We start from the raw sequence: 12,719 nt of genomic DNA on the forward strand, positions 1-12,719 counted from the left end.
TGGTTCGCGATTTGCCCTTAATATGCTTATCATATTATCCATATTTGCTTGTACGTCATGCATCCCTCTTGTTATGGCCATGTCTCGTACATGAGACGCTCTGGTGATTAGGGTTTCCAACTGAACGTCAATCTCTCGCGGTGAGTGAGAACGTTTCTGCGATCCATTGTGTATTGAAATAAGAAAGCAACAAACTGTCTATCCATCTGAAACAATTAAATTAAATTAAGAAGCAACAACCGCACAATCAGTTAAATAGATAGTTAAAAAAATCGATTTGGGTTTGGGATTTATTCAATAAAATCAATTCTGACAAAAACAAAAAACCCAAACAATAATTGAAGATAAAAGAACAAATACCTTGATTGATAATGGAGGAGTATGGATAAAAAAAGATTAGGGTTTGTGTACTGAAAGATAATTTTGAGATGAATGTGTTTTGCCTTTTATAATGGGAAAAGGTAGTAGTTAGGGTTTTAAAATCTTTTTTTTTTTTTTTTTTTTTTTTTTATTAAAAGTTGTGACTTGATTTGATTTGGAAGTCAAATCGTTTTCTAATTGAAGACTTTATGCATGCCGCCGGATTTTCTTACACACGCAACAACAATAGTCATTTCAAGTTACAATAGTCATTTCAAGTTGTGTTATGTCAAATCAAATTTGAATTGTTCATTTTTTATTACTCTTTTTGGTTGGTATTATGTCAAATCTCCCAATTGTTCAGTTCATTATTCTTTTTGTGTTGTGTTTTGTCAAATCAATTTTAACTGTTCAACTAAACAAGTAAAAGAGATGGAATTGAATAAAGTACATAAATGGAAAATACTAGAAGTCCACATTTTATATAATAATTTAAATATTTTACAAATTAAAAAACTAACAAACCGAGATGAATACCCAAATAGGAGGAAAAAATGTGGATTTGGGTACAACATCCAAACATACATACATACATACTAAATTAATTTGAAAAAAATTTAGCAATAACTTTTTCAAGGGAGTCATTCTCTTCCATGAGAATGCTCCTATTCTCCTTTATTTTTTGGAGGTCTTATATAGCAGATTCATAATCTGCATGCAACCTCATCTGCTCCATCTCCGACAAGACGTCATGGCTAATACCCATCTCCCGAATCTTATCAAGGTAGTCGTGGATCTTCGTCTCTAAATCGTCTAAGCGGCGGATATAGTATTTGTTCCTCTCCATGTGTATCAATGTTAGGCGAATGTTCTTATCCATTATATGAAAGAAGAAGTTTGGTGTTTAAAGATTTAGGGTTGTTGAGCTTAGGGTTTTAAGAGAAGGAGAAGATGAAAACAGAAATGAAGAATGGTAAATTGTTGGTTGAGAAACTAGGGTTTGCATTTAGTGAAAGTGTATTTATAGATGAGATAATGAAACAACATGTGGCCTTTCAACTGCCACGGATTTTATTTTACTTAATAAATTAAAATTAATAAATTTTGTTGAAGGAGTTGGGAGAATTTTTTAAATAAATATGTTTAGGAAATGACATTTTGTCCTTCAATATTCCAATACAATGAAATTGTGTCCTTTAAAATTCTTTAATCGATTTTTTTATTTTATGTAAATAGAAATTATCGATTTTTTTATTTTACGTAAATAGGAATTATCGATTTTTTTATCTTACGTAAATTATCCCGTTACATGTATGTAAGATATATTTAATCTAAATTGTTCAAGTACGATAAATTGAATTTAAATTAACTAAAACAAACGCTAGTAACCATAACAATTCTTGAATAATATTTCATTCAATTACACATTTTACACAAGAAAGCACCATAGGTGACTTGGAATTACGCCAGTTCTAATGATATAATCCCTCTCCATCTCCCAATAGTTCCTCCATTCACCTTCTACGTCACGATCATCAATCTCATAATAATCAAGAATAGCTTGAATGTCAAGTACGACAATTCTTCGCTTCAAGTAAGTTGGATACGGCCGTAGACAATTTAGATGTCATTTTCCTTGTAAGAGGCCTTCTTGGCCTAGGAACGACTGGGTAAGTGTCACAACCAGGTAAAAAACCCAACCTAGCGCCTGCAAGATCAATAAATTTCTGACGATTGATCATCACCCTTTCCATGAACTCCTTCCCAATTAAGAAATTCGGATTTCTACTGAGCAACTTGTCATAGCTTTCTAGGGTTGTTACAAATGAGGGATCGCAATATGGTGACGGCAAGACACCCATAATCTTAATATTTGAAAGATTTTGTAGTTGAAAAAAAAAAAGTCCTATATGACTAAATCATAGGGATTTATAGGGAGTGTGGATAATGGTAGGATTAGGTTGGCGGGAGAATTAGGCGGGAATTTTTCATCAAACTAATTAAAAGAAAATTAGGAAGAAAACCTTCCAACTTCCACCGTAAATATTAGGTTTTATTTTTAAAATTATAAATAATTAAAAATAAAATATGAGTAAGAAATTAAAAATAATTAAAAGAAAATTAGGGAGAAAACCTTCCAACTTCCACCCACCGTAAATAGTAGGTTTTATTTTTAAAATTAAAAATAATTAAAAATAAAATATGAGAAAAAAATAAAAATAATTAAAAGTAAATTGAGATTAACCTTTCAACTTCCACAGTCAAAGTAGTTCAACACAAAGAAACTCTAAGTTCATCAACTCCATCACCTTCATCTTCTCAAAACAACCTTCATCATTTAAAAATGTCGAATAGTTTTGATTTAAATGCTTTGTATATCGAGGAGGAGGGAGAAAACGAAGTCATTGACGAGAATGAAACAGCCACTGAATTGTTACGGCATGCAGCACATGTTCTGGAAGGCAATGAAGACAATCAACCAGCTATTGAGCCTACGATTGGTGCGGAATTTGAATCAGGTGAACAGTTTGCTGCTTTCTGTTATACTTACGCTTATAAGACGGGGTTTGAACTTCATGTTCGTAGTAGCCAACTTTTGGCTCCCTTCAAGGAGCAGGGGGTACGTCGAAACGGAGTTGGGGATAAAGAACCACGATTCCACATGATGAACAAGATTAGGTTTATGTGTTCAGAGGGCAATACGACGAAGAAAAGCTCGTGTGTAACACCATGTAAAATGTATGTATTTGGGAAATTAAATCACGACAGTGGGAAATTTATAATCTGTACTTGTGATTTGGTACATAATCACGATTTGAATCCTGAGGTTAGCCGGCATGTAGTCAATTATAGGCACATAAGCGAATATTTCAAGGCCAGGTTGGTGTTGAACGACAGAGTTGGCATACCAATTACCCGGAACTTCAACACATTAGTTAGGGAGGTTGGAGGGATTCATAATCTACATTTCAATGGGCAGGACGCGAGAAACTTCATCAACAGCGAACGTCGCAAAAGTAGGTTCCGTGGTGACGCTAAAGAGGTCTTAAATTATTTTGAGGGCTTAAAAGAGCAGAATCCGATTTTTACTATTTATTTGTTGAAAGGGACGCGGATAATAAGTCGTTGAACATTTTTCGTCGATGCACGATGTCGTGCCATGTACAAGGCTTTTGGTGACCCATCGTCGTTCGATAGTACATTCCTAAGCAACAGGTACCAGATGCCTTTCTGTCCATTCGTTGGAGTTAATCATCATGGAAGTACAATATTATATGCAGCGGCTTTAATTTCATACGAAGACACAGAGTCATTCGAGTGGGTGTTTGAGAAGTGGATAGAATGTATGGGTAGAGCTCCAACCGTCTTACTAACTGATCAATGTAAAGCAATGGAAGGGGCAATCAAGAAAGTGTTCCCGGAGACTAAACATAGATTATGCCTTTGGCATATTATTCAAAACGCGGATAAGAATCTAAAAGACCACCCACAATTTCCTCAGATTGACAGAGATTTGCGTACGCTTGTACACGAGAGTATCACCGAGGAGGAACTGCAAGATATGTGGGACGATTTCATGGAAAAATACAACTTGCGACGTAACAAATGGTTGAGGGGTGCATGGGATATGAGACAGCGGTGGATGCCTGTTTTTTGGAAAGACACTTTCTGTGCGGGTATGTCTTCTACTCAGAGGAGTGAACAAACAAACAGATTTATTAAAACGTACATGAGCATAGAAACCGGCCTGATGCAATTCATGGAGCAGTACGAGGATGCCATAGAGAAAAAGGTGGAGGACGAGAAAGTCAATAACGCCAAAGACATTAAGAGCCCACTTAAATGGGATCCCATGATATTATTCGAGGATATCTTTAGTAAGGTCTACACAAACAGTAAATTCGGAGAGGTGAAAACAGAGGTATATGGTTGTATAAGCACCAATGTCGAAACTCTTCCAAATAGTTTGGGTTTCATCAAGAGGTTTAGGGCCACATCAAAAGTGACAGAAGCATTTTGGAAGAAAGATCGAAGAAGTTTTGAAGTGAGTATTGACACAATCACTGGTGAGTATAAATGTGGTTGTAAGATGTTTGAATTTAGAGGGATCTTATGTCGCCATATCATGAAGTGTCTTGATGTGTTGGACGTAAAAGCTATCCTGCACAAATACATAATCGAACGGCGCAAGGATTTGGTTAGAGGATACGAAAATATTCGGGTTGGGTACTACAACCCGGATGAGTCAGAACGTGTTAAAAGGTCTCTTGAGATAACGGTAAAAAATGATTACATTAAGAGGTTGGCTATGCAAAGTGAAGGGTCTTCTGCCATTTATAATAGCAGAACCGATGAACTAATCAAAGAGTTAGAGGCTCATCTTTGGGATACGATCTATAGATTCATTTGCGGCAGGTGGAGTTTCCTCAAAAATGTGGGGTCGTAGGAGACTACGACCTAGGGAGACTATCATAAACACACCTCAACAAGAAGGTGACATTAGAGACCCCCCCGACAAGCGAGGGAATGGCAGAAGACGTATTGTCAAACAGACAAAGAGAAGGAGAAAGACAAATGATGAGGATCCGACAACCACTACGCTCCCCCCAAATACGAACCCAACCCGACATGTTCCAAACGATGATGCTTCATCCTTTATGAGTGGCTTTAGTGGTACACAAAATACTCCACGTTTTACACCGTCACAAAATACTCCGACGTTCTCCCAATCGCAATTTAGGTCACAATATTCAAATTCTCAATATTCTCAATATACAAATTATAGTCATAGGTTGTAAATAGGAAGTATGATTTTTTTTTGTATATCATTTGACTTCTTTAAACAAATAATGTATGATCAATCAAAATCAATGACTATTTTCCTTAATTCATTTTCACAGTATTGAGTATTAGAATAGCATACGGTTAACTTGTGCAAAATTATGCCAAAAACAAAAAGAAAAACCCACAAGAGGATTCGAACACGAGACACTTAGTAAGGAAAGCATGAACTAAGTAAGGAAACCACTGCACCCACTAACTTATATCTTTGTCATATGTCCATCCTATATATATATATATATATATATATATATATATATATATATATATATATATATATATATATATATATATATATATATATATATATATATATATAAGGTCTTTTTAACTTCCGGTCATGGATATTAGCAAATAAAATATTTATCAATTTAATTAAAATTTTAAAATAATGTGTATAAAAAAAGACATAACTTACTCATACCCACATAAGTAAAAAAAAAAAAGTACAATGAAAATTAATCATAAAATAAATTTAATTTTAAATTTTTTTTAAAAAAAATTAATTTCAAGAAATTAAATATTAAAAACAGTGTGTATAAAACAAAACATTACGCAAAAAAATAAATTACAACGAAATTTAGGTATAATTTAAAATAATATAAGACAAAAGAAAAGGTATTATATGAAAAAATATTAATTGAACAAAAAAAAAAAAAAAAAAAAAAAATTAACGTAAATACATAAACATACATATAAGGAGTAATCATACCGTATAAAGAAATTGATACAATACATATCAATTAACCGTAGCGTATACAGGACTGTGTACGTATATTAGAGGTATACATAAATATACGAAATATTAAAGATATATACTGTATACATAAATACTAAAAATAATAAAAGGTATTAGTAATAAATAAGACTTAAATATAAATTAGGAGAGAAGTTTTTTTTAATTAATAAAATATGTGGCAAAACCAAGAACATTAATTAGGGGGGGCAATTAATGAAGGAATCAAGGGATTAATTAGATTAAAAAAGATTCTTTGAATTGGACAAGTGGCGCGTCATTATTGGTGGTGTATGAGGGCCTCATACACCTGGTGTAACTCTACCATCTTCCGGTTTTAATAGATACTTCATGTCATATTTAAGGAGAATCTTTGGTTATTCCAACGAGAAATCTTTTTTTTTTTTTTTGCCCGAATTATAAATTGGTCACAATTTGATGCAACTAAGTGATATAAGGTAGTAATTTTACAAAATACAAAAGTTATAAGAGAGATTTTGAATTTTTGACACATAAATGGTAGGGCAGAGCAAAAAATCCGATTATCCAAACTGATCCGATATCCGATCCGAATCTGATCCGAATGTTTGGATATCTGATCCGAAAGTTAAGTTTGGTTTGGATATCTGATCCGAAATCGTTGGTTTTGGTTTGGATATGGATATTAGAATTAAAACATTTGGATATCCGATCCGATCCGAAACTATAGTTTTCTAGTATAATTTCGAGAAAATAAAATTTTATTTTATGCAACTTAATTAATGTTTAAAATATTAGAGAAATATCTAGGTGGTACTTAAATTTTATGTCGAGAACATTGGAATAAGAATACTAAAGAAAATCATCATGTAAGACAATGAATATAATCGTGTTTCAAACTTAATTTTAAAGTAAATTCTAAAGTATGGATATCCGCATCCGATCCGATTGTTTTGGATACCCGAACATTGGATATCCGAAACATTTGGTTTGGATATTGGATATCTAAGTTCAGGATTTTTAATATGGATATCCGATCCGAACTAGCACTTTGGATCAAATACCCGATCCGTACTCTGCCCTAATAAATGGTTAGTAGTTTTTGTCATTTTACCCTAAATAAAGAGGCGCTACAGCCGCTACTTCCTCTGTAGTTAAACACAATTGTTTTTCTGTTAGCAGAGCTTATTTGGGACGTCAATTACTTATGAGTTGTTTCACAATAACATTATTATATAATCGATTGCTTTCTTACAAGACAACTCTTTTGTCATTTTGTATCCATTTTGATATTTAAAATGCAGTTTTACGATGTGATATTTAATTAGAAATGTTGTATAGAATTATAATTTTATCACTTAGTTTTTTTTTTCAAGAAAGATGAATCTGTAAAAAGGTAGAGAATGTAGATGGAGTTGTAAAATTTGATAATGTACGATAAAAGTGCTGGCTTAATCTCTTATTGTAAATTTGTAATAGATTGTTAGACCCGGCACCTATAATGTTATTATTACCAAATTATTTCATTCATTAATATCTTATAATTTCATCTCATTAGTATATTTTTGAGAAAAAAAAGGAGAAATATAGTAGGTATTCTTTTTCGATTCAAGCTCCGCTATCTTACTTGAAGATCATGTACTCCGTATAAATTATACTCCGGTAGTGTTTTATTTCCTATTAAGAAAAACAATTGTATTTGATTGAAGAATAACCTTATTAAGGTGAAAGCTCAACTCTTATATCCCCAATATGGTCTTATTTTATTTTTTAGAAAAAAAAAATTTGTATTTGCATTTGATTTACTATTCATTAATTTTATCTCATTTCAAATTTATGTTCATAATATGTAATTATAAAGTAGCTATGCTTTTTTGTAGACAACTGGTTATTGTTGTGTTGTTAGGGTGTTGATCTTGGGCGTGATGTCGGGTTTACTTTATTGTCTATCTATTTTATACGGTCAAAACGGAAATTTTAAATTATATTTTTTACTACCGAGTCTTAATAAACGTGTATCTTTTAAAGCTCGCTTATTGTAGATACAATCAACACATTAACATTAGATTATCATTTTCATACCATTGGTTTTCGTATTATAACTGTTACCACCCGTGCTTGTAGAATGACGTCTTTGGTTGGCTTCTCCTTTCGGTCTCCTGAAACAGTGAACAAACTGAGGGCTCGGCTTTGGACCGAGCGAACTCACTCCGACGCTCAAGTCAGTAACTTAGAGAGGTAAGTTGTTGTTACTTGGCGAAGTATGTATTGTAGAGAGATAAGGAAGATATTACCAGATGAATAGTGATTCTTAGGTTAAATTGTGATCACCTCCTCAATGAGAGTTGAGGAGTATTTATAGACTTTCACCTTTTGTCACGTAGTGGCCAAGTGGCCAAGTGGCTAGCAGGTGGAAAGACTTATCTGCCCTCGGCCGAGGGAACCGTGGCAGGTCGGCGGGCCCTGTTGACTCGCCGTCGAGGGGTCTTGGATATGAGTTCGCGGATGTGTGCCCCGGCTGGCTAGTTGCCCCGGCCGTCACCCAAGAGACAGGCCGACAGGCTGCGTCCGTTAGGCTGTCTAAGCTGTTGACTTGCTGTGGATATCTTTGACCTTGCTCAATATGTTGACTTAGTCAGAGGGTGCAGAATATGCCCCATCAATTTGCCCCCAGCGTAGTCTATGCCGTGGTATGGGCTCCAAAGTATGTTGAGCGTATATTCTGCGTAAGACAAAATTTTTCTGCCCCGGCTTCTTCTACCTCGGCGTGGCTCTGCTTAGGCCGTACCATATCCCCCCTCCACATGGATGTGTAACGGACATCAGATGTGGAAAAGAAAGTGGTGCTGGCCGAGACCGAGGTTGTGAGCGCCGTGTGCTTTTGATTGCCCCCAACCGGTGCTGACAAGCTTGGTTGATCATGTGGCTGGCGGAGAACAGATGCTTAGGAATTTGTTGAGGAAGATGAATGGGCAGAGAGATTTGAAGGGGCGTGTTGAAGAATCTTGGTCACTGTTGCATTGATTGACGTTCAACTGTTGCAACGATTGACATTCCGTGGTTGCATGTCTGACACGTGTCTGTTCGCTGATTGGCTGACGTTTCATGGGCTGTGCCCTGATTGGTCCTTTTTCACGGGCCTTCTCCTATAAATAGGGCAGTTAGTCCTTGAAATTGGGCACCAATTTCATTTTCTCTAAAATTTTCTTCTCTCTAAACTTTCAAGGGCTTCTTTCTCTTCTAGTCTTCAGAGTCGTTACTTCGGCTAGCACTTTTCTTCAAGGTAAACAACCAAATTTTTCTCTTTTTAACTTGTAAGTTTCGTTGTAAACATGTCTTCTGCTGGTGCCGGACCTAGTAAACCTGCGCCGGGGGGTTCCCCGTCGCATCTTGATGAGGAGGAGATACTAGACGCCATCCCGATAAGGTCTGGGGGCCCTAGGTCTCCGTCTCCCGAAGTCGATCCAAAAGCTTTGGAGGGTTGGGGGGATGATGATGTTGATGATGACTTTGATGATGACGGTGAGGAAAGGATTCCTTCTGGTGAAGAGAGGCCGCATATCCTGGATCACGGCGAGGCCTGCACGACTGGTCCTGACCGTGCCTGGACCAATAAATTCGCCAGTTGTTCCGGCGGAACTCTTTTCGAGGGTCATTTCTCCTTCGGTGAGGGGTACAAAATCGTTATCCCTGGGGAGGGTCAGGCGGTCTGTTGCCCTCCTCCGGGTCATATCGGCGTATATATCAGGCACCTGGAGTATGGGCTCCGGTTTCCTCTGAACAAATACGTCACGGCCATCATCAAAGCTATGAACGTCGCCGTGGCTCAACTGCATCCGTTGGCCATTAGGACGATAGTTGGCTTCGTGTGGCTCTGTCTTTTTAAGGGGGAGGTACCTACAGTTAACTTATTCCGCCGGCTTCATCATCTTCGGGCATCGACCCCCGGTAAAGCGGGGTGGTACAGCGTGCAGATGGAGCCGGGTGTCCTCTCCGTTGATAAGCTTTCTTCCTGCAAGGACTGGAAGGGGCGGTGGGTGTATGTCGAAGTGCCGGATGACTATCCACGCCTGGTCCTTCCAAAGACCAAGTCAACTTGCGGTGCGAGAGTAAGAGGGAGCGTGAAAAATGGGTCTCCCGGAGTAAGCTCAAGATGGATGCCAGTAGGGTTCCTCTTAATGCGGATGAGGAGCGGCGATGCAACTGTTTGATTTCGAGAAGGGATGGGTGCCCCCGACTCAGATTATTCTTCAAGATGAGCTGCTTTGCCGCGTCGGCCTCATACCGGCCCTCAACCTGGGTGAGTAGGGTCGGTGTGAGGCCCATCTTTGCCTGTTACGCTCCTGTTTTTAGAGCTTTGTTTTACTTCTTTTATGTAACTCTTATCTGGTTTCTTGCAGACCGGTTTGGCCAGGATCTGTCTGAGGGGACCTTGAAGAGGTTAGGGCTTGATAAGGACGGGAACGTCGTTGAGCGGCACCCTCAGGCTGACGCGCGTGATCGTAGACTGGCTCCCAACGAACTTATGGACAAGCAGCTGAAGGCACTGGATCCGGCGGCGGCTCAAGCACGGGTTCTCGGGGGCGTGCCGAAGAGAATACCAAAGGCAGCGTCCAGGTCGGCGACGACGTCAATCCCAACTCCTTCCTCAACCCCAGCGGTCCAGGAGGGGCATGTGGAGGTCGTCGATGTTGACGCGGAGGTGGTGACTGTTGCGAAGGGCCCTCCTCCTCCAAAGAAGAGAAAAGAGCCACTGCCGGCTTCTGCCGTTGCCAGGGAAAAGAACGATTCACCCGGTCCTCCATCTAAGAAGGTCCAGACTGGTACGGACCTAACCTGTGGTTCAGACTTAGCTGGTTCATTATGCATTCCCGATGACAGACTCTCGGATGTGTCAATGAATGTTGACATGGATGCGCTGTGTAAATTTTTGTAGATCCGCCGTCGGCGTCGCGTTCTCACCGAGCGGCAACTAGAGAAGCAGCCTGAGAAGGCGGGTGATAGAAACGTCACCGTTGACTCCTTACTCCAGAAGGTTTCCCCCACCGAGCTTGTGGCCGAGGGGACGAGAATATACAAGAGGCTGGCGAAATGGACTCAGCTAGCCGGCTCCCACATTATGGAGCAAGAAAAGGTTATGGCCCAAGCTGGGCCATTGATTGAACGGCTTAAGCTTGATCTTTCCGCTGCAAAGGGGGAAGCCGGGAAGGCTAAGCTTGACCTCCTTGCTGCACGAAAGCGTGTGGAGGAAGCTGAGAAGCGGCTATTGGCCGAGAGGGCCAAAGTTGAGGTCGCCGATGCCACCGCCAAGTTCTTTGGAGGAGCGGGACAGGTATAAGGGCGGTTACGACGCCGTAGTTGCCAAGAGGGAAGAATGGAGAGAAATGTACTTGGCTCAGTTGGAGGCGCATGAGGGGACAAAGGATATCCTTGCCCAAAAGGAGAAAGATATTGAGATGCTTCAGACTGAGATCATCCCTACCATGTGCGCCCAATTCCGGGACCAGGCCGAGGAAGCGACCAGGGAGGCAATCAAGAAGTTCATTACTGAAGGCTCCTTCCCGTGGGAGAAATTTGAACAGCTTCTGGATGAGATGGCCGATGCCGCGGAAAAAGCGGCTGCGGAAAAGGCGGAGGCGGCGAAGGCGGCTCAGATAGCCGAGGCCAAGGCGGCCTATGATGCAAAGGTGAAGGAGGCCGAAGAGGAGGCTGAAAGGCTGAAGGCACGTGGAAATGACAAGCTTTCCTCGGGGGCCGGCCACCGGTTGACGCCGCCGCCTGCCGAAGGTGGGCAAAGATCAGCGTAGGGAGACGGCGGTCGTCACCGGACTCACCCGGCGTCTCGGATAGCTTTAGCTGTTCGGGGCCAACTATCGAGCCTTTCCTCCCTGCCATCTTTTGGCGCTTCAAATGTCATGTCTGTAACCTTTTGCTTTTCTTTTCCTTGTTTTTGTAAAACTTTGGTAGGTTGCGTTTTGGCTTATCCCTATGGGGACGGCCGTCGTCTGTATCCTTCTCATTTGTAAACTGTTATCATTTTTAGTAAGAGTTTGCTTGTTTTGCCTCTGGCTTGGCCGAGGTCTTTTCTTGTCTTCTTGCGTTATTAATTGAGCGCTTTTTCATTTTTACCTTCGGCTTAGCCGAGGCAGCTAGAATGCGTATCTCAACTGCGTTTAACGTCTTTTTCTTGAACATGTTAGCGTGTTGGTCGCTTCCACTTTCACTCTCGGTCTGGCCGAGGCGTCGGATTTGCGCTTCCTAACCGCCGTTGTGAACATGTTAGCGTATCGACCGTTGTGTCCTCTGCCAGGCCTTCGGCGGACCGAGGCGACTAGAGGTTACGGCCCGACAGCGTATATCGGCGTATCGACCGTTGTGTCCCCTGCCAGGCCTTCGGCGGACCGAGGCGACTAGGGGTTACGGCGCGACAGCGTACGTTAGCGTATCGATCGTTGTGTCCCCTGCCAGGCCTTCGGTTGGCCGAGGCGACTAGGGGTTACGACGCGACAGCGTATGTTAGCGTATCGATCGTTGTGTCCCCTGCCAGGCCTTCGGTTGGCCGAGGCGACTAGGGGTTACGACGCGACAGCGTATGTTAGCGTATCGATCGTTGTGTCCCCTGCCAGGCCTTCGGTTGGCCGAGGCGACTAGGGGTTACGACGCGACAGCGTATGTTAGCGTATCGATCGTTGTGTCCCCTGCCAGGCCTTCAGTTGGCCGAGGCGACTAGGGGTTACGACGCGACAGCGTATGTACCTCTCGGGACGACTTTCGTGGTGTCTACTTCTTGATGGTGACTATG

General features: G+C 40.4%; 2 protein-coding genes across 2 annotated transcripts; both read left to right on the plus strand.

The window, feature by feature from the left end:
• Window positions 1-2,704: 2,704 nt before the first annotated feature.
• Window positions 2,705-3,490, plus strand: LOC141654964 (protein FAR1-RELATED SEQUENCE 5-like). The gene has a single exon (XM_074462071.1). The coding sequence runs from the start codon at window positions 2,705-2,707 to the stop codon at window positions 3,488-3,490; it is 786 nt and encodes a 261-aa protein (XP_074318172.1).
• Window positions 3,491-3,520: 30 nt separating this feature from the next.
• Window positions 3,521-4,807, plus strand: LOC141654967 (protein FAR1-RELATED SEQUENCE 5-like). The gene has a single exon (XM_074462072.1). It carries the CDS (start codon window positions 3,521-3,523, stop codon window positions 4,805-4,807), a length of 1,287 nt encoding a protein of 428 aa, XP_074318173.1.
• The last annotated feature ends 7,912 nt before the right edge of the window (window positions 4,808-12,719 follow it).

Source organism: Silene latifolia, chromosome 5, assembly GCF_048544455.1.
Source record: "Silene latifolia isolate original U9 population chromosome 5, ASM4854445v1, whole genome shotgun sequence".
Taxonomy (NCBI): Eukaryota; Viridiplantae; Streptophyta; class Magnoliopsida; order Caryophyllales; family Caryophyllaceae; genus Silene; species Silene latifolia.